Source organism: Dama dama, chromosome 21 (genome assembly GCF_033118175.1).
Source record: "Dama dama isolate Ldn47 chromosome 21, ASM3311817v1, whole genome shotgun sequence".
NCBI lineage: Eukaryota > Metazoa > Chordata > Mammalia > Artiodactyla > Cervidae > Dama > Dama dama.
In genome coordinates, this window is record NC_083701.1 from 31,180,708 (window position 1) to 31,206,010 (window position 25,303).

The following is a 25,303-nucleotide window of genomic DNA, read 5'->3' on the forward strand; positions in this document are numbered from 1 at the left end:
TATAAATTTATGTGCTCTCTCTGCCCTAACCCTGTTGCCTTTCTCCTCCCAGTAACGTGGTATTTACTTCTTAGCAATATTTAGAGAGATTTGTCAAAGTTTAGATACAGCCTTGGAAGTTATTCATGTGGATGTCATCTGCCAGGAGAAAAAGATTTAGCACCTTTCATTAGGTGGAAAGATCTTCACGTGGATGGGAAATGAAAAACGTTGTCTTGGTTCAGCTCAGAACTCCCTTTTTATCTTCTAAGGCTTTTTCACAGGTTCCCCCCTGCACCCTACACCCATATATAATCACTCCCTGCTATTCTGTTCTCTTGCACTAGGGTCTCTTTTTCCTGACAACCTCTTTTTTTTTTTTATAGCTTTAAAACATTTTAAAAACTACTAACCCTTTTTTACCAACATGGACTCTACTCTGAATTCCAGATGTATTCAGATTGTTTTCTTGATACCACTATTGGATCCTTTATGGATGGGTACCTCACATCAACCCCAGTCTGGCTAGACTGTGAGCCAGTGTGGCAGGGGACATAAGTCCCCAAATTTGAGGGCAAGGATCATATATCACACTTTTCATTCCCCTAGCATATAGAACAATGTCCTCCTTTGGGGTGGGAGTTACTTTCCCTTCCTAATACTTCCATAAAGTGAAAAAGTGAAAGTGAAGTTGCTCAGTCGTGTCGGACTCTTTGCGACCCCATGGACTATAGCCCACCAGGCTCTACGGTCCATGGGATTCTCCAGGCAAGAATACTGGAGTGGGTTGCCATTTCCTTCTCCATGGGATCGTCCCGACCCAGGGATCGAACTCAGGTCTCCCGCATTGCAGGCAGACCCTTTAACCTCTGAGCCACCAGGGAAGCCCTAGGGTGGAAATTTGCGCTTCACCAGAGAGAGAAAGAATGGGAACAATATTTTCCCTTCCCTTTGTGGTTATGAGATTGGGAGAAGGCAGCAGGCATACTCAGTTCTTTCTGGTTTCTCTGTTTTTTGGATTGACTCAGGTTTTTCAGAATGAATATGTTTCTCGTCAGCTTATATTACTATCTATATAATAAGCATGAAGGGCGTATGTTTAAAATGTAAAGATATTGATTTGGATTATGATAAATAAGTATCATTTGTTGGTGACATGAATCCCAGTATACTTTGGATGAGTACTGATACATGTATACAAAGACTATGAAGATATAATGAGAATTAATATTAGTAAAACAGTTGTGATTTATTGATTTAATTAATTAGGTTTTGTCAGGTTTTAATTGTGGCATGCAGAATCTTTTTAGAGTCATGTGAAATCTCTTCTTGGGGTGCCGGGACAGTGTCTAGTTGTGGCATGCAGGCTCTGGAGCACATGGTTTCGGTAGTTGCAGTACGCAGACTTGGTTGCTTCACAGCCTGTAGGATCTTAGTTTCCCAACCAGGGGCGAAACCCACGTCCCCCTGCATTTCAGGGCAGATTCTCAGTCACTGGACCACCAGGAAAGTCCCTGGCTATTGATTTCTGTGTGTCAAAGGTACCGTACACTTTGTATGTACTGAATCATTTCATTTTTTCTTCATGGCAACCCTGGACTAGATAGTTCTACTTTACAGGTGAGGAAGCAGAGGGACAGAGAAGTTAAGGAACACACTGAGGTCAATCACATAGAGTCAGTTAGTGATAGAATTGGTTTCAAATCCATGTCTTTCACTTAAACTGATTTTCTGAAAACTGTTTATCATCTACATACTACATATACAGCTACTGGGGAGAAAAACTGGTAATATCTTGGGAAAAATGTGAGTGGTGTTACATTGTAGAGTGAAGGAAGAATGAAGAATCCCATTTAGATTTCCTCAGGTTGATCTTCCTTGTAACTTAATCTCAAAATTGTAAACCTTTTTTACTCTATTTTGTACTTAGACTGTATCCATTAATTCAGTCTCTATGATTCATTAATTCTTGAATAAATTTTTAATTGAAATATGTTTTATGTAAGTTGTCACATGTTTTTAGGAGTGAGAAGCAGAAAAATGGCCATGACAGCTAGAGGCCGGCATGTAACCAAGGGTTTGGTGTTGCTAGAAATTGGCCTGACAATACTGGTTAGACTTGGTGTTCTTCTGTTGAACACACGCAGTTGCACAGAACATCAATATCAGACAGAGCTGCTCTGTGTCTATGGGAGAGCAAGTGAAAAACAGTGCTACTCCACAGGCATGTCCGAACAGAGGTGAAACAAGAGTGTTGTCCCAGCCACAGAGTAACTAACTCCCAGTTGGTTATGATTGCTGCTGCTCTACTAGTTACATCTTTAGCCTCCCTGTGGTTAGATTTACTAAGATGTCCAATCATAGAATTATACTTACTTCCTGACAGCATGACGGAGGAGCCTGGTAGGCTGCGGTCCATGGGGTTGCTAGGAGTCAGACTTGACTGAGCGACTTCACTTTCACTTTGATGCATTGGAGAAGGAAATGGCAACCCACTCCAGTGTTCTTGCTTGGAGAATCCCAGGGGCAGTGGAGCCTGGTGGGCTGCCATCTATGCGGTCGCTCAGAGTTGGACATGACTGAAGCAACTTAGCAGCAGCGGCAGCCTGACAGCATTTAGTCCTGAGCAAACATCTGCTTCCTTAAGCTAGCTAGCTAGTGTGTGCTCAGTCATATCTGACTGTCTGCGACTCCATGGACTGTAACCTGCCAGGCTCTTCTGCCCATGGGATTTCCCAGGCAAGAGTTCTGGAGTGGGTTGCCATTTCCTCCTCCAGGGGATCTTCCCGACTCAGGGATCGAACCTGTATCTCTTGCGTCACCTACAAGAAAGAGGTGGGTGGATTCTTTACCACTAGCACCTTCCTTAAGCCCTCCCCCAAATCACCTAATACAAGCCCAACCTGTGAGTCTTTCTTCAGTTCAGTTCAGTCGCTCAGTCGTGTCTGACTCTCTGTGACCCCATGGACTGCAGCACGCCAGGCTTCCCTGTCCATCACCAACTCCTGGAATTTACTCGAACTCATGTCTGTTAAGTCAGTGATACCATCCAACCATTTTATCCTCTGTCATCCCCTTCACCTTCTGCCTTCAATCTTTCCCAGCATCAGGGTCTTTTCAGATGTGTCAGTTCTTCATGTCAGGTAGCCAAAGTATTGGAATTTCAGCTTCAGCATCAGTCTTTACAATGAATATTCAGGACTGATCTCCTTTAGGATGGACTGGTTGGATCTCCTTGCAGTCCAAGGGACTCTCAAGAGTCTTCTCCAAACACCACGGTTCAAAAGCATCAATTCTTCAGCTCTCAGCTTTCTTTATAGTCCAACTCTCACGTCCATACATGACTACTGGAAAAACCATAGCTTTGACTAGACCGACCTTTCTTGACAAAGTAATGTCTCTGCTTTTTAATATGCTGTCTAGGTTGGTCATAATTTTTCTTCCAAGGAGGAAATGTCTTTTAATTTCAAGGCTGCAGTCACCATCTGCAGTGATTTTGGAGCCCAAAAAGATAAGTCTGGCACTGTTTCCCCATCTATTTGCCTTGAAGTGATGGGATCAGATGCCATGATCTTCGTTTTTTCTGAATGTTGAGCTTTTAGCCAACTTTGTCACTCTCTTTCACTTTCATCAAGAGGCTCTTTAGTTCCTCTTCACTTTCTGCCATAAGGGTGGTGTCATCTGCATATCTGAGGTTATTGATATTTCTCCCAGCAATCCTGATTCCAGCTTGTGCTTCATCCAGCCCCGCGTTTCTCGTGATGTACTCTGTATATAAGTTAAATAAGCAGGGTGACAGTATACAGTCTTGACGTACTCCTTTTCCTATTTGGAACCAGTCTGTTGTTCCATGTCCAGTTCTAACTGTTGCTTCCTGACCTGCATACAGATTTCTCAAGAGACAGGTCAGGTGGTCTGGTATTCCCATCTCTTTCAGAATTTTCCGCAATTTTTGGTGATCCACATAGTCCAAGGCTTTGGCATAGTCCATAAAGCAGAAATAGATGTTTTTCTGGAGCTCTCTTGCTTTTTTAGTGATCCAGCAGATGTTGGCAATTTGATCTCTGGTTCCTCTGCCTTTCCTAAATCCAGCTTGAACATCTGGAAGTTCACAGTTCACGTACTGTTGAACCCTGGCTTGGAGAATTTTGAGCATTACTTTACTAGCGTGTGAGATGAGTGCAATTGTGCGGTAGTTTGAGCATTCTTTGGCATTGCCTTTCTTTCGAATTGGAATGAAAACTGACCTTTTCCAGTCCTGTGGCCACTGCTGAGTTTTCCAAACTTGCTGGCATATTGAGTGCAGCACTTTCACAGCATCATCTTTTAGGATTTGAAATAGCTCAACTGGAATTCCATCACCTCCACTAGCTTTGTTCGTAGTGATGCTTCCTAAGGCCCACTTGACTTCACATTCCAGGATGTCTGGCTCTAGGTTGGTGATCACACCATCGTGATTATCTGGGTCATGAAGATCTTTGTTGTATAGTTCTCCTGTGTATTCTTGCCACCTCTTCTTAATATCTTCTGCTTCTCTTAGGTCCATACCATTTCTGTCCTTTATTGAGCCCATCTTTGCATGAAATGGTATCTCTAATTTTCTTGAAGAGATCTCTAGTCTTTCCCATTCTATTGTTTTCCTCTATTTCTTTGCATTGCTGAGGAAGGCTTTCTTACCTCTCCTTGCTATTCTTTGGAACTCTGCATTCAGATGGGTATATCTTTCCTTTTCTCCTTTGCTTTTCGCTTCTCTTCTTTTTTTTTTTGCTTCTCTTCTTTTCATAGCTATTTGTAAGGCCTCCGCTGACAGCCATTTTGCTGTTTTGCATTTCTTTTTCTTGGGGATAGTCTTGCTCCCTGTCTCCGATATAATGTCATGAACCTCCGTCTATAGTTCATCAGGCACTCTGTCTATCAGATCTAGTCCCTTAAATCTATTTCTCACTTGCACTGTATAATTGTTAACACCTTCTTAATAAGATACTCCAGAGTTCCCCATGGTGGCATTGACATCCCTCAATTTGATGAGTAATAACCCAGCTAGTTTAACTATAGTAATGTTCCTGGTGTTCTCTGGAGGGTATTACCAGAAGGTGGCTTATTAGTATTTTTGACTCTTCAATTTCGAGATGTTATACTCTAATCAGGTTAGACAGCAGGGCAAAATTAGAGATAATTAAACGTACTTACATGTACTAAATTTTATATTTTAACTATGGCATCTTGTAAAAAATACTTACTTATTTATTTATTTTGGGTGTGCCTTGTCTTAGTTGGGGCCTGTGAACTCTTAATTAGTTACACCATGTGGGATCTAATTTCCTGACAAGAGACTGAACCTGAGCCTCCTGAATTGGGAGGGCTGAGTCTTAGCCACTGGACCACCATAAAGTCCCAGCTAAGGTATTGATATATTTTATGCTCACTACCACTGCTTAAAAAATATTTTATTGCTATGATAACTGTTCAGTGAAATCAGTTCTAGAATTTATAATTGATGTTAAGTTATTGTAATAAAGAGAAATCCACTTATTTATAAATTCAAAGTCTGGTTAGAATTAAGAAATGAACATGTTAAACTGATAATTATTAACAGACCTTAATTAACTGTTTAACAGAGTGAAAGAGGCCTGTTAAACAGTTTTTCTTTTTAGATTTAAAGACATTTCTGCTTAAATTCTTTATAAAATCGTATAGCAAATTATATTATTATATATGTATCATCCCATCATTATCTTTTATTTTTTTCAGACATAAAATACTTAGGAAATTAGGTTTTAAAACATGACTTTCACTTGAAACTACTGTTTGCTGTTGAACTGTTTTGAATTTTTATTAGGAAAAGCTCTTTTGTGAAAAACTGCACTTAACTATTCTTGGTTTGCAATATATTTTGCTAAGGCCACATTTTCAAATCAGTGTTCTTTTTGGAAGTAAATAATAAAATGAAGTTCACATTATGTACTACTTAGCTATAATAATATAAGTTTCAACATACTTCTTTTAGGTAAAACTTGCTTTTCTACATTTCTCCAAATTATTATTGTCCTCCTCCAAACATTAAGGGCTTCCCTGGTGGCTCAGCTTGTAAAGAATCTGCCTGCATTGTGGGAGACCTGGGTTCAATCCTTGGGTTGGGAAGATCCCCTGGAGAAGGGAAGGGTTACCCACTCAGAATTCCATGGACTGGAGAATTCCATGGACTGTACAGTGCATGGGGTTGCAAAGAGTTGGACATGATTGAGTGACTTTCACTTTCCAAATATTAAATTTTGTGCATGCCTTTTTGTTTAGCTCTCTTGCATTTAATATTGTTTACTACTTTTTTTTCTCATTTTTTTTTTTCTTCTGTAAGTTACATTGACTGGGTTTTGCTTTGTATCCTCTTCTAATTATTCCTTCTTTGTACTCCCCCCCACCCCCACACCCCAGCTTCAATTCTTCTGTTACCACCTCAGATGAACATTGCTATCATTTAGTTCTGGATCATCTTTTTTCCCTGTCTGCCTTAATTTTCCAGATCTTCAGCTATTATCTTTAAAATTATTAACTTTTAAACAAAGATTTCTAATACGGTCCTCTTGAATCTGTTGGAAATTTCCATCAGTTAGTTGGTCATCATCAGTGACTAACTGTAACTTAACACAGAGAAACCAAACCTTGCCAAACTACCCAGCTTCTTCTGACTTATTTCTGTCCAGGAGTCTATTAATGTTTAGTATCCAGGACTTAAAACTTCAGTTATCACTGGCTCCTTTCTTGCCACACATTGAATTAGTCATTAATTTTTGTGGCTTTTTCAAGGATTTATTTAAAAATAAATTAGTTTCAGTGAGAAAAAGATAGTTTTTTCAAAAACTGGTGCTGGAGTTTATATTCAGACGCATATAATTGAATATTGATGACTCTTACCTTAAACATTTGAAATGGATTGCGGTATAAGATGTAAGAAATAATACATGTAAGAGAGGTGGTTATAAAACTTCTAAAAGAAAACATCGCTGTTCAGTCGCTAAGTTGTGTCCGACTCTTTGTAACCCCATGAACTGCCGCATGCCAGGCTTCACTGTTGCTTCTTGACCTGCATACAGATTTCTCAGGTGGCAGGTAAGGTGGTCTGGTATTCCTATCTGTTTAAGAATATTCCATACTTTGTTGTGATCCACACAGTCAAAGGCTTTAGTATAGTCAATGAAGCAGAGTAGATGTTTTTTGGAATTCCTTTGGTTTTTCTATGATTCAGCCTATATTGACAATTTGGTTTCTCGTTTCTCTGCCTTTCCTAAATCCGGCTTGTATATCTGTAAGTTCTCCATTCACGTACTGTTGAAACCTAGCTTGAAGAATTTTGAGCATAATCTTTCTAACATGAAATGAGTGCAGTTGTAAAGTAATTTGAACATTCTTTGGTGTTGCCTTTCTTTGGGGTTGGAATGAAGACTCACCTTTCCAGTCCTGTGGCCATTCTGATTTTTCCAAATTTGCTGGCATTATGAGTGCTGGCATACTGACTGCAGCACTTTAGCAGCATCATCTTTTAGGATTTGGAAACATAGAAGAAAATATTTGTGAACTCAGGTTAGGCAAAAGTTTCTTACGTATGATTCAAAAGACACAAACAGTTGATTAAAAATTGATGATAAATAGATAAATTAGACTTCATAAAATTTAAAAACGTTTGCTGGTTGGAAGACGTCACTGCATGTGTTGATAGCTGCTTTATTTATAATTGTCAAAATCTGAAAGCCGCCATGCTAGCCTTGAGTGTGGGGTGAAGGAATGGATAAGCTGTGGTATATCCAGACACTGTAATACTTTTCAGTGCTATAAAGAAATGAGCTGAAAAGCCATGAAAAAACAATGAGAAACCTTAGTAGTATGTAATAGTAAGTGAAGGAAGCTAGTCTGAATAGGCTACATACTGTGTGTTTACAACCATATGACATTCTGGAAAAGGCAGAACTATGGAGACAGTAAAAATATCAGTGGTTGACAGTGGCTGGAGGGGAGGGAGAAATGAAAAGGTGGAATACAGACTACTTTTAGGGCAGTGAAACTACTCTATATGATCCAGTAAAGGTAGATCCATGTCATTATACATATGTCCAGACCCATAGAATGCACAGCACCAAGAATGAACCCTGATGTAAACTATGGACTGAAGGTGGTAAGATGTGTCAGTATAGATTCGTCAGTTGTAACGTGTGCCATTCTGGTAGAAGATATTGATAGTGGATGAGAGATTACATGAGTCAGGGCAGAGGATATAAGGGAAACCTGTACCTTATGCTCCATTTTGCTGTGAACCTAAAACTGCTGTAAAAAATAAAGTATTAAGAAAAGAAGACATTAAAAAATTTGAAAACAAACTGCGGACTGGGAGAAAATATTTATAAAACGTGTTTGATGAAGGACTTGTATCTAGCTTATATAAAAGTTTTTTTTGTTTGTTTCTTGCATTTCAATAAGAAAACAATTTCATTTTAAAAATGGGCCCGAAGATTTGAAGGCTTTGGGCCAATGGTTATATATTTGGATATACGAATAAGGACGTGAAAAGATGTTCAACATCATAGTCATTAGAGAAATGCAAATTAAAGCCACAGTGAGAAACTTTAACATACCCACTAGTGAAGTGAAAGTCGCTCAGTCGTGTGCAACTCCTTGTGATCCCATGGACTATATAGCCCATGGAATTATCCAGGCCAGAATACTGGAATGGGTAGCTGTTCTATTCTCTAGGGGATCTTCCCAACCCAGGGATTGAACCTGGGTCTCCTGCATTTCAGGTGGATTTTTTACCTGCTGAGCCACCAGGGGAACCCAACATACCCACTAGAACGACTGTCGAAAAGACTGAACGTACCAAGCGTTAGCGAGGATGTATAGCAACTGCACCTCTCATACACTGCTGGTTGGAATGAGGGGAACAGTTTCTCAAAATGTTAAAACAGAGTTACAGATGACTCAGCAATTCCACCCCTAGGTTTTTATCGAACAGAGTTGAAAACACATAAAAGCCTCCATACAGATATTCATAGCATTATTCCTAAGCAAGCTTTCAAATGGAAACAACTCAATTGTCTAGCAAGGTATGAATAGATAAAAAACATTTCCATATAATTGGATGCTATCTACCTGCCATGTAGGAGACACAGGAGACGTGGGTTCGATCCCTGGGTTGGGAAGATCCCCTGGAGGAGGAAATGGCAACCCACTCCAGTGTTCTTGCCTCAGAAATCCCAGGGACAGAGGAGCTTGGCGGGCCACACAGTTCATAGGGTTTCAGAGAGTTGGACACAACTGAGTGAGTGAACACACACAGTAGTAAAAACTACTTACTGATAGATGCAACTATAAGATGAATCTTGGAAATATTACATTAAGTGAAAGAAACCACATAAAAAAGACATCTATATGAAATTTCCAGATTAGGGAAAATTAGACAGAAAACAGATCTTTGATGCCCAAGTCAGGAGTGGGAGTGAGGATTGACTACAAAGGGGCATGAGAAAACTTTTTTGGGGTGATGGAAGCATTATAAAGTATGTCTATGGTGATAATTGTAATACTGTGTGAATTTACTAAAACTTCTGTTAACTTAAATGAGTAAGTTGTGTGGCATGTAAATTATTCCTCAACAAAACCAACAGCTTTGGATTTTAAAAATCTAGGACTTACAGAAAAAAAACCTTTCATGAAGTCTTAGAATAAACTGAAAAATAAATCAGTGGCAACTGATAAATATATATGCAGGGAGTGATGAAATTGGAAAATTAGCATTTTGCAGGCATCAGGAATCAAAGATTAAATCAATTAAGAATCACCAGTTGATGCTAAATCTTGGAAATTTTGTTCAGGAGCAGAATATTTGCATGGTATAAAAGTACCATTTTATAGACTGCTTATTACTTACAAGGAAACAGTAGTGCAGAGATCAGTCTTGACCACCATGTGATAAAAAGTAACATCACTAGTAAAGAGCAGGTGAATGTGTATCTGTCATTGTTGACACCGTTAGGACACATCACCTACGTAATATTCTTTCTGATGATGTATAACCTGAATTTAGTCATGAAGAAACATGAGGCAAACTCCAAATAAGGACTGTTCTGTTAAAAGAGTAGGTGGTGGGTGAGCTGTATTACAAAATATTAGTGTCATAAATGACAGTAAGGTTGTAGAAATGTTCCAAAGTGGAGACATAACAGTGAAATGCTACACCTAACCTAGACTGGATCCTAATGGAAGAGAGAGAAAAATATGGTGTAGAGGATAGTATTAGGTCAGGTGACAATGTTGGAACATGGACAGTAGATTAAAAAGATGTTGCTGAAGTTGACAAGTATGGTGAGGTTATGTAAGAAAATAATTCTTAGTACACAATGAAACGTTTAGGGGTAAAGAGCGCTGATATGTGTAATTCATGCTGTGAATAACTTTAGAAAAATTGTGTAAAAAGGACAAACTTGTGTGCACAAAGGTAAAGCAAGTGGTGCAAAATCTTAAGCAACAGAGAATGGATAAATAATATACAGGTATTCTCTGTACAATTCCTACTGTAACTTTTTTGTAAGTTCAGAATTATCTCCAGATGGTTAAAATAAATTTTAATAAAAGTGTTTTGTTTGTAGGTTCAAAAGTTTGTTTTTTTTTTTCTGATGTGGTGGTGGTGGTTGTTCATTTTCCTTTTTATTTCTTTTCTGATATTTTAAAGTATGTTGGCGGTTTTGGGGGGAGTTGAGATTGAAAGCTGGTAGGCAAATTTCATTCAAGCTTGTTTGATGTCCTCAATTTGATAACTGACACTGAGTACTAAATGTAGACTAAACCTGCGTGTTAATAATTAGCCTAAAGATATTCTGATACAGCTATGCTCACTGAAGGGTTTTTAAATATTTAGACTGTGATCTTTTTTAAAAGACAATTTTATTTATTTTTGGCTGTGCTGGGTCTTCATTGCTGTGCAGGCTTTTCTCTAGTTGCAGAGAGTGGGGCTGCTCTTGAGTTGAGGCGCTTGGGCTTCTCATTGTGTCGGCTTCTCTGGTGGTGGAGCGTGGGCGCGAAGGTGCGTGGCCTTGTGAGCTGTGGCTCCCAGGCTCCAGAGCACAGGCTCAGGAGTTGTACCCGGGCTTAGTTACTCCACTGCGTGTGAGATCTTCCTGGATCAGGGATCGAACCTGTGGCTCCTACATTTTCAGTCGGATTCTTCACAACTAGGCCACCAGGGAAGCCCTAAAAACTTATTTAAAATTTTTTTTTTATTTTTAGTATCTTCAAAATGGCTGATAATTTGGATGAATTTATTGAAGAGCGAAAAGCCAAATTGGCCAGAGACAAAGCAGAATTGGAAAGTGATCCACCGTACATGGAAATGAAGGTAAAGTTAATCATTTTCTTCTAATGTGTTTCATTAAATTGTCTCTGAAGATTACCCTCTTTAAATGAAAAACATCTTCTTCTGGGAGTGAGAAGCTTCTGTTTCATATTTTAGTTTAACTGTGCTGTTGTTCTAAGTCTGAGATTCTGAACCTGGGTAAGATTTCAGATTTTGAATGCAGTTTTTCTTCTGTAGTGTTTTGTACCTCACAGTTTCTCTTCTCTTTTATTAGAGTTTTTTTTTTTTTTTATTAGAGTTTTAATTAATAATTTGTGTGCTTCCTAACATGATTAGGAGACTAGTTCTACTGCAAGGCACTTTCAGAATATAAACATAATAGATGTAAGAGCAGTTTCTTATATTCTTTGTGAAAAGGTTCATTTTTTTTTAATGAATCAGTATCTTAAACATTTTTGAAATCTGCAAAAATGAATTTATAAGGACAGTTTCTTTTGTATTTAATTTTCAGAATATAAATCTGTTAAAATGTTTCTGAAAGCAGTGCCTGAAAAGGCTTTCTTAAAACTTTTCTAGCTTTGATATTTATTGAGACTGCTGGGTACTGCGCTGGGCTCAGAGAATACAGCCGTGGTGTAGACAGATGTGCTTTCTCCCATGGGCTCAGTGTGTATAATAAGAAACAGGATGTACGTTAATCTGTGCCCCATGGGTCATCCTAATTAGAGGAATCGGATATGATGACTTGCCCAAGACAGTCTTGGTTTTCTTGTTGTCCCAGTGTCTCATCTGGTTTAGCCCTGGACAAAGGTATCCTGGTGGAAATGATAAATAACATGGACACCATAATTATAAAATAATTTTATTCATATAGCAAACATTTATTGTGTGCTAACTATGGATGAGGCATAAAGTCTTTAGTGGTTACACTGATACTTCGCATCATGAATCTATGAGATAAGTACTGTTGTCATTTTCCAAATGAGTAAACTGGGACATAGGTGTCGTTAAGTATGAGACTCAGGTGATAGAATAGTAGAACTAGGCTTTGACCCTTGGCAACCTGAATCCAGTGTTTATTCTCTTAACTATCTTTCCTTCCATAGTACCTGCTGTGTACAAGGAGCTGTGCCAAGGACTTTACATGTATGATAGCATTTAATCATAAAATCCCAGTGAAGTAGGCAGAATTTTTGTTTGTTTCACAGATTCCAAAAATGAGGCTTAAGGGGTTAAATAAATCATCCAGGCACATGCAGGATTGTATTTATGTGTCCACATTTTATGCCCTTAACCATTCTCCAGTACTCAGGACTGACAGGTTTAGGAGAGAGTTATTAGATAGCTTTAAATATAGCTTTATTATGATTTCTTCCCACTCCAATGTTCTTGCCTGGAGAATCCCAGGGACAGCGGAGCCTGGTGGGCTGCTGTCTATGGGGTTGCACAGAGTCAGACACGACTGAAGCGACTTAGCAGCAGCATTATGATTTCTAATACTATAGCAGATAGATAATAATCTTCAAGTCTTAGGTCAAGTGTCACCTACTCAATCAGGCCTTGCAGTTCCTCCAGTATCATTTCTGGGCCTCCTTACAACTTGTTCTTTTTTTTTTTTTTTTCTGTTTCTCCTCTGTATCACTCACTACATATAACATAATCTAATTGTGTGTTGTGTTTATTGTTTGTTATCACAAACAGCTTATAAACAGAGTTTATAAGCTCTGTGATGGCAGAGATCCTTTAGTATTTTCTTCACTTACCTGTTTTTGATGCCTAGGACAATATCTGGTGGGAACTCAGTGAATATTTGTTGATAAGTCAGTGAGCTAAATAATAGAACATTGCAGCACTAATAAATACCTTTGAGTAATTCCTTAAACCTTACACTTAAATTTTGTTTTACTAAAAATACTGAAATTAATTGTACATTTTTGGAATTTTTTTTCCCCCACTGCTTTTGTAAATATTATGTCTCTTTCAGGGAAAAGCATCAGAGAAGCTTTCTGAAAACAGTAAAATATTAATCTCCATGGCTAAGGAAAACATACCACCAAACAGTCAACAGACAAGGGGTTCTTTAGGTATGTCTTCAGGTGTGCTAAACTGAATTTAAGATATTCTTAGTAGGCTGTCATGAAGGAGCTTTGTCTTGTCAGAAAAAAGACAATTTTTGAATCCTAGTAACTCCTTCCTTTCTGGAATCTTGTATGTGACAGTGTGGTCTACATGTGAAATATAATATATTCCGAGAAATTTGTTCTCATTTTAACTGTTATTGTCTTGGTTATGATTTATGGAAATCATAGCAATAAGTATGTATCGAAAGTGAAAATTTTGAATCAAATTTGTGTGAGAAAGTGTGTTAATTGTTGAATAATAATGGTGGACTTGCTTTTATTTAAAAATCAAAGAACTGTGCTTAAAAGATAGAAAATACTACTGATGACTGCTTTGAAATTGTAAATAAGTTAATATTTGGCTATATTGAGCCTTTGATTATGGTTTGGTGTGAAAATATTTGGGATACTACCTCATTTTAGCTTTTTGGTAGGTGTATTTGTTTTTTTTAAAGAAAATATATGAATATTTTAAAATTACCTTGTGAATTACTGATGATAATTGAACCTTTTTCACATTAAAGAAGTCAAATATGGGTTATCTATTTGGTTAAAGCATTATTCTCATGTGGATGACTTTTCATGGCCATGAGTATACTCCTAAGTTGTTAGTTGCTTTGCGTTTGTATTCTGCTAGGAGTACATGGGGATGTTGGCCAAAGACTGCTGAATAGTTTAGTGGGCTCTCTATCTCTACTAGAAAAACAGCTCAAAGTGAATGCCATACTTTTAGTATCATATATACAGAAAACCTTTTCCATTCTGAGTCTATTACAAATTATTGGCTAATATACAGCTTTTGGAGGAGGAAATAGCAGCCCACTCCAGTATTCTTGCCTGGAAAAATCCCAAGGACAAAGGAGCCTGGCTAGCTCAAGGGGTTGCAGAGAGTCGGACACAAGTGAGCATGCATGCATGCCTGCAGCTTTAGTGAACTAAGTATTATATTTTGGTTAAGTGTCTTAATCTCTAAGGCACTCAGTTTCTTTATAATATAAAGAGGTTAGATTATCTTCTAGCCCTAAATTTTTATGAATTGAAAATTTAATTCTTCTGAGAGAGAGTTTTTTGAAAGTTTGATAGTAGGTTCTCTCAAGCACTAAGGTGAATCACTGACTTTCTGGAGTTATGAGTTGCTTTGGGATGTGGCTGTCATGCCTTTGCAACCTGGCATAAATTATTTAAGCTCTTTGTTTCCTCATCTTAAGAATTATGTCTATCTTAAAAGGTTATTGTGGCAATAGTTGAGTACATATGAAAAGATGATTGGTGCATTATTGATAGACAATAAATATTAATTTCCATGACTTTTTACATTTTTAAACTAGGTTTTTATTTTTAAGAACTGTATTAAAACTTATTATTACATTCACAAATCATGTAGAGTTTAAAATCCAACTTAACAGATAATGACTTCTCCTTCTTCCTTAACTGGTATCTCTTATTCATTCACAGGGCTTTATTTACCATTAGTGTGCTCATTACTCCTTAATCTCTATCCTAATTCCAGTTTCTTTGATGAACTCCAGACCCATATGTCTAATGTTTTAATGACATGTGTACTTGGATGTCTTGGACTCAATCAACATGTGCAAAATTAACTTGACTCCTCTCAAACTTTAGTGAGCTGGTTTTGTGGTCATCTTTGACACCTTTTTTTCCTTTTTGTATCCCACAGCGAATAATTACATAGTTCAGAGATTCTAACATCTAAACCTCAAATAAGTTGACTTTTCTCTAATTCCACAGAGACCATTTTATGTAGGCGTCCATTGGCTTTCACCTAGATTTTTTTTTTTCTAGTGTTCTTTTTGTTGTACAATCTAGCCTTCTCTGTTAAGTCTCTGCACTGCCAGTTGATGTCCTCCCCCAAACCGAATCTGATCATGTTAGTCTCTATTTCAGACCCTTCAATGGCTTCTTGTTTCCATTATGGTGATTTTCCTCTTTTGTCACCTTTACCAGATTGTGTTGGACATTCCTACCTTATGCTCCTGTGACACTGGCTCTACCCTTGAAGAACAGTTTTGAACTTGTTCAGCTCTCTGTTTTATCCCAGTGGCATCCCAGCTTTTCTGCCCTTGTACGTTCATTGCCTAACACAGTGTCTGGCACTTTGGTGTTTAGAGAAGATATTGAATGAATGAAGGTCCCATGGCAAAAATAAGCAATTTTGTTAGGTGTGTAGAATTTAATTTTCATGCATTATTTTTTTAATTGCCAACTGAAGTATAATTATTTTTGATGCACATTGAATCTTTCTAAAGAATAATAATTTGATTTTGTACCTCTGAGCATTCAGTTACTTATTTCTTGCCTGAATAATTGTGGTCTTAAGATTAGGCCAAATACTTAATTTTTGATGTTAGGAAAAATGTAAAGTAACTTGGCAACAGTTTTCCACAGTGATCTCATTGAGGAATTATAAAACAAACTGGTCTAAAATTTATACATTGAATTAAGCTCAGTAACACTATACTCTGAATGAGTAATTAAGCATAGTAGCTATCAATGACATATAAACTGGCAATATTTGTTTTAGCCAATGAAGACAGCCTATTAATAGCTCATTGTACAGCTGTCATGGACCACTACATTTTTATGATTATGTAAATTCATTTCTGTTAGACAGTGATATTCATGGATAATGCTTACCCATGTGGCTCTTTCTTCCACCATTTATACCTCTGACCAAAGGATTTGAGGAGTGTTAAGACTTCTGCAAGTCTTAACGTACAAGACTTCTCTTACTTCAAATACCAGGTGTAAGTGTGGACTTCACGGGCCATTCTTCCTTCTGACGAACTGTTTCTACCACCTCCTCAAGTTTGATAACTCACTAGATGACTCCCAGAGCTCAGGAAAGTGCTGTACTTATCATTACAGGTTTATTATAGCAAAAGGATACAGATCAGCCAGCCAAAGGAAGAGACACACAGGGCCTGGTCTGGGAGGGTTCAAATATGAAGCTTCCATCAACCTCGGGGATGTGTGTTTCCCTCCTGGCACATCAATAGGTGACAGTATAGAGTAGTGCCACCTAGGGTGCTCACCTGAGCTTTGGTGTCTAGAATTTTTACAGGAGTTTCATTGTATAAGCATGAATGATTTTGTCACTGTCCATGTGGCTCATTCTCTCCAGACCTCCTACTTTCCTGAGGGCAGGCTGATGTCACATGGGTCAAAGGTCCAACCCTCCAATTACATGTTTGATCTTTTTGGTGTGAACAGTCCCCATCTGTATTATTTCTTTAGCTTAAACCATCTAGGGACTCACTGTGAGTCACCTTATTAGTATCAACATAGAGGTTTATTCTGGGGACCTGTCATGAGTAACATAAGATCTCATGACTCAGAAGATTCTAAGAATTTAGAAGTTACCTCCCAGAGACAGAGGCTAGCTAGATTCTTTATTATACACAGCATGTGCATGGCTTAGTTGATATATGCTGATGAAATGGTGTCATTGATAAGGAGTTTGTTAGAATTACTTAGATTTAACGAAATTATGAGAAAATCTGAAAACAATCTGTAAAAGCAAATGCTGTTTTCCATCTCCCTAAACCATTTCTAGGCATAATGCTTGTTACTATTTTATTTAAAAATCCTTTAGCCTTTCTGACTATGAAACATTTTCATGTTTCATAAGCATTGTTGATGAGAAATGCTTCCTTTCATCTTTTAAATTTAGTTCTGTCATACCTCAGTCAAAGATCATCCCCTCATCCTTTCTCTTCTTTAGAGAAGTTGAACACTTCCCCTTAGACTGGTTGAGGATTATTCCTTTCATTTTGATGTTTTATATCCTGGAAGACATTTTTAATAAATGAAATAATACAGTAAATACTTTCAACATTTTTTTCATATGTAAGTGTATTTTGGCTCTACATCCATAGAGTTTGTACTGCTTTTAAAGTAGTTCCTGGCTCAATGATAAGGATGAGAGCATTACTGTATTTAAGGTTTTTCCCCCCCTGTATTTTTCATTAAAGAAATAAAGGAAAACGTGCACATGGTTAAAAAAAAAAAAAAAGACACAGAAGTATATAGCCTGAGAACTGATGATCCTCCTAACATTGTCCTCTAGTTATTTAGTAGTTTCTTGTATGTAGTTTCATGACTAGACTGCACACATGTGTATAACCCTCTTTTCTTTTTCTGTATATGGTAGCATAAATCCTGTTGTGCATTTGAAGATACCACCATTTACAGTATAGGGACATGACCATGACCTCTTGAGATTAAAAAGAACCTTACTGTCTGTTGACAGACCTGGACCAGTTACTGTCTGCTGCTAGGGTTTCCACTGCAGACTGGCTTTTGGCTGCTGTCTGGAATTTAGCTTGTAAATAGTTTCTTACACTGATAAAAAGAATGGCTCATTGTGCCTAAACTTTATATAAACCATAGGGTTTATGTAGAGTACCTGCTTTCTGTCTGTAGAGTCTGGAATTTTGGTACGTGCTAGCAGAGGCTACCTAGGTGACCAGCTCCTATTAGAAACCGTGGGCACTGAGTAGGGAGCTTCCCTGGGAGACGACCCTTCACGTGTGCCGTCACAGCTTGTTGTGCAGGAATTAGGCACGTCCTGTGTGATTCCACTGGGGAAAAACTCTTGAAGTTTGAACCTAGTTTACCCTGAACAGTACCTCATTCCTTTGTTAATTTTGCTTTGTATCCTTTCAGGGTAATAAACCATAATTGTGAGTATAATGGCTTCTGCATTCTGTGAGTCCTGTCAAGTCACCAAACCTGGGGATGTCTTTGAAGACTCCCAACACAGTCCTTTTCAGTCTTTATTTTTTCTGGTTCCTTTCTATCTCCCTTACCTCTAAACTTTGAATACTCTAGGATCCATCTTTAATGTTTGTAGGCCCTAGGTATTTTTTTTATCCATCTGCCATTTCTAGGCAATATCTCTCACTCATATCAAAGTGCCATTGATTTGGGCTCCAGAATGCCCAAAATTTATTTTAGTTTTCATTCTCAGAAGTCAAGTAAATCTGCAAGCAAAAAGTTTGCAGATTATTGAAGTAAGAAAAAATTTTATTCTTGTCACTAGAAATTATTTAGTATGATTTTTAAAAATTTTAAATACAGTTGTGCTTGTGGAAATTTGAAAAAGAATTATAAAGAAGGGAAGTTACATTGCTGCAGTTTAAAAATACCAGAAAAGAAGCAACAGCAGAGTTTCATATTGCAGCGTCATTCTAGGGTATAAGCTAAAAAAGATTTTGGAAATTAGACAAAAGGAAAGTAAATTGATTTACTAATTTTTAGTAGTACTTTTAATTGTCACTCCTTGTAGCATATGTAGTCTTAGGTTTCTCTTATTCCAAGCTAAATCCCAGACATTCTACCTCTTTGGTGCAGTTTGTACAAGTCAAATGGGTCCTTTGTAATAATGTCTTTTAGCTGAAGTTCTCCTCAAAGTATTTGCATCTCTTGATAAGTAACTTGCTTATGGAAAGGCTTAGTATTTTTTCCTATGATTTGTCCTCTGATTATTTTGACATAATACTTTTTGATGGTAATATAATGAAAAGAAGAAACTAAGTATTCCATGGTAATCTGTAAAGTATTTACTATGAGTGCTATTTAGAAAATGAAAACTAATTTTAAAAAGATTACACACTGTAGTTTTAAATATTTAACCCATACCTGCTATGGAAACCAGATACTTTGAATTGCTCTAGCTCTGAAGCATAATGTTAACTTAGAGTCACTGATGTTGTATTTGGTGAAGTGACATCACTTCAACTGACCCTAAGGTGACACTGATGCTTTTACTTGCCCCTGGAACAATCAGAAGACAGCTGCCCTGAAAAAGTAAGTCTCACCATATTTCTCAGTTCATTAAGTCAGTTAGGATCCCGTTGTTAATACTTAAAGTGCACAGAATATTTAAATAGTTCTATACAGTTCTTAATTTTATGTCTATGACCTACCTCTAATATTGTAAAATATTGGTACCAGATAAAAATAATTAAAAAGTAAGTATTTTCTGTTGACTGAACATTTAGTTAATAAAATTTTAAATAATTCTGAAGGCATTATGTATACTCACTCATCTTTTAAGACAGTTAATACAAATACTATTTGAATCAATAGTAAAAAGCAGATACTCATGATAAACTTGATATGAATAGTAACTATAGATGAAAATGAACCATATTTTTCTTTATTTTCTTTCATATAAACCCACAAAGCAGAATTGAAAATCAGCAGTAAAAGCCACCTTAAATACATGACTTAAAAAGCTGTAAATTACTTGTTCTGCTGAGTAGGGAAGCTGAGCACATTGGAGAGCATCATCCTTGTAGCATTGTTTTCTTTTCCTCCTTGACACAATAGTGCATCCATTGTGACCTTGTGTAACTAGAGACAGATAACTGGTTACTAGACATTATGCTTACTCTTTCTATGCAATCATACTCCTAAAAGCAGAAATGAAATACTAAGAATAGTGTTTTTCTTCTTGATCTTTCTCTTACTCAGGCATTCATTCGTATATTCATTTACACATTTATTGTAAAGTTGAATAAAGCATGGACCGTGCGTTTATGGATTTTATAGTTCTAAGTTCATGTCTGAAATTCCTTTCTGAATGTGAAAAGCAAACCATTTTTCTCTTTAGGCTTTAATTCTGTCTCTTTGAGAATAGGTTTGTAAATTTTCTTTGTGAGGAAAGAATGTCTTTCTCAGATGAATTTATATGGAATGCTTTAGATTCTTTTGGAAGAGAATTGGGAGCATGAGTAAGCGGTGTCTTTAAGGAGTCCTCTGTTATACTCTCGTCATGAGGAGTTAAGTAGGCTTCGGGTTTTTATGGTAGAAAGGGGAATTCAGTATTACATAAAAATCAATAGGCGTTTGTTTATATTTATACTACTTTGGTTTTATTTTTGATCCTGGAACATTTTAGTGATGTAACACAACAGTGATATGACACAGTCATGAAAAGTTTCCATCATTTAGATGTATTATGAGGAATAAGGCAGAAAAAATGGTAATATTCCTGTTGGTGTATTACCTACAGTCAGTTATTTCATCTGTATTTCTGGTAGCTGACTTTGAGGAAAAAATTTTTTTGTTCAGAAATAATATTTTATACTTTAGTATTGCCTAGTAGGACTAAAGGGGCTTCCCTGGTGGCTCAGAGGTTAAAGCGTCTGCCTGCAGTGCAGGAGACCCGGGTTCAATCCCTGAGTCGGGGAGATCCCCTGGAGAAGGAAATGGCAACCCACTCCAGTATTCTTGCCTGGAGAATCCCCATGGAGGGAGGAGCCTGGTAGGCTACAGTCCTTGGGATCGCAAAGAGTCGGACATGACTGAGCGACTTCACTCACTCACTCAATAGGACTAAAAAAGTGAAAGAGGCTTCAGAAATTGAAACGCTTACGTGATATCGGTGCTTGACATAGTATTTTAGTATTAAAAATATTTTTAAAGTATATAGTTTGATTTTAACTGTTTTATTAAGATATAATTTACATACCATAAAGTTTACCCATTTAAATTGTACAATTCAGTGGTCTTCAGTGTATTTACAAGTTGTGCAGCCATCGCTATGGTCATCACCCCAAAATGTAATTCGATTTTTGAACTTTTGCGTAAGGAAGCCCTGCTCAAAATGGAAGTTTTTCTTAGAAAACTAAGATTCTTTTATAGAATTTCTATTTGGAATGACAAAACTCTGGAAATGGATAGTGGTAATGATTGTACAACATTTTGAACGTACTTAATACCAGTGAATTGTGTGCTTGAAAATGGTTAAAATGTCTGTTTTACCACAATAAAAATTAATATCCATTTATATGAAATCAGAATTTGCAACTTTAAAATTTTTTGGAAATTTCAGCCTAAACCATGCATGGCCTAACAGTTTTTTCAAACATGTTATGTTCAATATCCTGTGATAAACCATAATGGAAAGGAATATGAAAAACTCCCTGGGTTGGGACGATCCCTTGGAGAAGGGAAAGGCTACCCACTCCAGTATTCTGGCCTAGAGAATTCCATGTTCATGGGGTGGTAAAGACTTGGACGTGACTGAACGACTTCACTTTCACTTTCATGTGTATGTGTAACTAAATCACCTTGCTGTACAGCAGAAATTAGCACATTTTAAATAAGCTATCCTTCAATTAAAAAACTGTTATGACACATATTCTTCTGTCAGAATAGCACATGATTAATTTTCACAGACTAAAAGACACATATTAAAATTGTTGTAGGTATTTTAAAAGAATTTCAGCAGAATTAAATGAAGAAGTAAAGGTAATTGGCTTTTCTTTGCTTTAATTTTGCTGTCCTTCAAAAAGCGAGATAGCAGGGACTTCCCTGGCAGTCCAGTGGTTGAGACCTCACCTTCCAATCTAGGGGGTGTGGGAACAGATCCCTGTTTGGGGAGCTGGCATCCTGCAAGCCTTGCAGCCAAAAAACCAGAGATAGAGAAGAAACAGTGTTGTAACAAGTTCAATAAAGACTTTAAAAATGGTCCACATAAAAAAAAAAAAAAAAAAAGGTGGAAAACATGCAGAGCCATCTATCAAAAGGGGGAAGAACTAAATATAACACCCACACATAGTACTCTGAAGATGCCTTTTATAGATGTATAAAAAACCTCTGGAAGAAGATACAGATATAGCAGTGTTGGTTGTTCTGGGCAGGAGAAGTGGGTGGGAGGGATATTTTCCATTGTTTGAATGTATTACCTATTGAAACATTTCAAATAAAAAATTTATTATCCTGATCCAAGTCTCAGAATCCACATGACTGTGTTCCTTCCTACTGTGCTTTGTTACAGGACATTGCATTGAAATTGAGATTGGGCTGCAATTAGCTACATTGCTTAAGAAGTTGTTTTCTTTCTAGGAATTGATTATGGATTAAGTTTACCACTTGGGGAAGACTATGAACAGAAGAAACATAAGCTGAAAGAAGAATTGCGACAAGATTACAGACGCTATCTTACTCAGGTAATGAGTTCTAGTAACTTGTTTGGTTTTGTGCTTTAGAATTTACCTCCTGAATTTATTTTCATAAGATTTTTTAGTCATGTACATTAATATTTACGTTTTTAGGGGTATCTAGCAATGTACTGTAGCGAAAGTTAAGTGATTTATATGACATTGATAGAGAAAAAAATGATTCTGAGAATTGGTGCCATGAAATAACACAGACTCTTGACCTTTTAAGGAGGGCAGGGGTTCTAATTTTAAATGAGATGGTAAATTCTTGTTCATGTTTTTTGTAAAGTAGTCATAGTGTAAAATAGCACAGCTAGTACTCTCTTCCCCTCAACCATGTATTGAAATGACATGTGGAGTTCTAGTTTCTAATTATTTTCCTAAGAACTAAGCTTATAAAATGTCATTCAGCATATTTCCTTAACCATCAGGTTTTGCTTTATGGTTTAATCTATTTACTTATTGGAACTCTTGTTTTAAGTATTTTTTGTTAAATTATATGATAACTAATTATTATAGTTTTAAAATATAGTTTACTTTACTAGGTTATAAATGTATCTAAAACAGTCATGATGTTTCTAGTCATCCCAAGAGATTCTTTAGTTTCTTCCTACTTTGTAATGTTTATTCCACATGTATGAATCGTCTCTTATTTATTCTGGTTTGACATAGAGAAAGGACTTTGAATACATTTTACCAATGGTTTGTTTCCCTTGACTTTAGGGTGTTACACAAGCAAAAAGAAAGGTAGGGTTGCCTGCAAAATGTTCTTCTTTACTGTTTTGTTTTAGATCTAGTAGCTTGTGATTATTTGCATATATGATATTGTTGTTCGAAAACTAATAAAAATAACTTCATTTGTGATTCAGAGACTTTTTAATGGCACCATTTTGGATCCTTGCTTTTAGCAAAATGACAGTCTATACATCTTACGTTTCCATTAGTACAATCAAGCATTGTTTTTGATTCCTGCTTTGCATTTGTTTTTGTTGCTTTCTTATGCATCTTTTAGAAATATTCTATAGCTATTGTAAATTCATTTGTTCTCAGCATGCACGTTTTTGTTCTTCAAAATAATTATAATTGTACTAGTCGCATTAAGATTAATTAAACAACAGAATATTTAAGATATTCTAAGATATTTTTGAACTGTTTGTTGTCAGTCTGGATTACTCAATATTTTGGTTCTCAAACCTGTGGATTACATTTGCAAACTTATATTGGAAAATGAAGAAAACATTTTGTAAAACTGTTTTTAAAATGAATCTCACACATCCATTTATCTTTCAGCCAACACTTTTTAAACACTTATCATGGAGATGAATCTGGTATGAATTTTGTCTTCAAGGAGCTTAGAATCTAGTTGTAGAGATAACATTTATACAATTCAGACAGTGATAACTCTTTTAACAAGGCAGGTACTGTAATGATCAGGAAAGGCCTCCAGATTTTTGACTGATCTCCTTCTCTGATTCTCCATCCATTCTCCATGCTACTTTCCAGATGATCCTGTCCCTTAGCAGTTGAAATGCTTCTGTGTGTGTCTCCTCTCTGCCTTCAGGATAAAAATTCAAGTTCCTTAGCATGACATGAGTAGTCTCATCACGATCCAGCCTGCCTCCCTGGCCTTGGGCCTCATTGTCCTCTCGCCTTCCTTACCGCTCGTTGGGTGAGGTTTTCCTTTAGTATCTGCTACAGTCCGTGGGGCCGCAAGAGTTGGACAAAACTTGTGACTAAACCACCACCACTTTGACTTGTGGCTTTTGCATTATTTTATAGACACAACGTTTTTAAAAAAGAGTGGCAATGGAAGGTATAATAAGAAATTGCCTTTATAAAAGAGAAGAATCGAGGAGCACAAATCTTTAAATGTAAAGGGGTGTGAAAGAAGTTTTGGTCTTAGATTATTAAGAATATAGTTGTGGTAGAGGAACAGTAGTTCCTTAATATGACAAAGACAATTTTTGGTTGACATCTGAGAAGGCGGGAGTGGAGAGGAAAGCAAGGGAAAGAGAAAATTATGTAGGATATGGGGAGGCGGCTGCCATGGCTTCCTTGACCCCTGGAATATGTACAGTTTCCAAGTCCCATTCTCTCTGGATTTCTTGTGGCTTCCAGACTTTGGCAAGAGTATTAACTTAAAAAAATGATCAAATCTTAAAGTTCTGCCAAGAAGAGACACTTAAACAGTTAACTACCATCTTCTTTCTAGTCTTTAGAATAAAAAACACTTGGCCATCTAAACACAAAAAGAACATATTTTCAGAAGAAGTTTTTAAACTGAGTCAGTAAATTATTTTCAGCCCAGACCTCTCTCCTGAACCTTAAACTCTTTGACATTTTCACTTAGAAATCTAGTGGGTATCTTGTGTTGAGCACGTCTAAAAAGGGAACTCCAGATTTCCTATCTTTTGACTCTCATCCCCTAGAAGCCTGTAGGCTACCTGTCAACTGTTCTTTTCATTTTATTTATTTATTTTTTGGCCATAGCACTTACCACCTTCTAACGTACTGTAGAATTACTCTTCATTGTGTTTATTATTTCTTGTCAGTTCTCCCTGCTGGAATGTGAGCTTTGGGAAGGCAAATATCTTTGTTTTCTTCACTGATAAGTCCCAGATGTATCAAACAGTGTAGACATATTGGCCCTCAATATTTACTAAATGAATGAGTGAATGATTAAAGTTCACTGTGTCGGCCTTATTATTAATTTTTTTCATTTTATTGAAAAGTACAAACATCATCCTGGGCCCGTGTTTGGAGTGGGGCATGGCTTAATGAAGGAATAAGGATGCAGTATCTGTCTATGCTCAAAATTGGAACTGTTTTTTTTTTTTTTTGATACATGTATAACTACAAAATGACTAGGTTTACATTGTACTTTGGTATATAGG

General features: G+C 36.9%; 1 protein-coding gene across 10 annotated transcripts in view; it reads left to right on the forward strand.

The window, feature by feature from the left end:
- Positions 1-25,303, forward strand: part of CSPP1 (centrosome and spindle pole associated protein 1) — a 109,066-nt gene that overhangs the window by 2,802 nt on the left and 80,961 nt on the right. For 7 of the 10 annotated variants that reach the window (XM_061123433.1, XM_061123426.1, XM_061123430.1 and 4 more), the window contains exons 2-5: positions 11,251-11,359; positions 13,302-13,401; positions 22,315-22,418; positions 23,133-23,156. In XM_061123433.1, the coding sequence (XP_060979416.1) occupies positions 11,261-11,359; positions 13,302-13,401; positions 22,315-22,418; positions 23,133-23,156 (327 nt within the window). In that variant the 5' untranslated portion in view covers positions 11,251-11,260. The remainder of the gene's footprint in view (positions 1-11,250; positions 11,360-13,301; positions 13,402-22,314; positions 22,419-23,132; positions 23,157-25,303) is intronic. The other 3 variants (XM_061123436.1, XM_061123427.1, XM_061123431.1) reach the window with 1 other exon arrangement.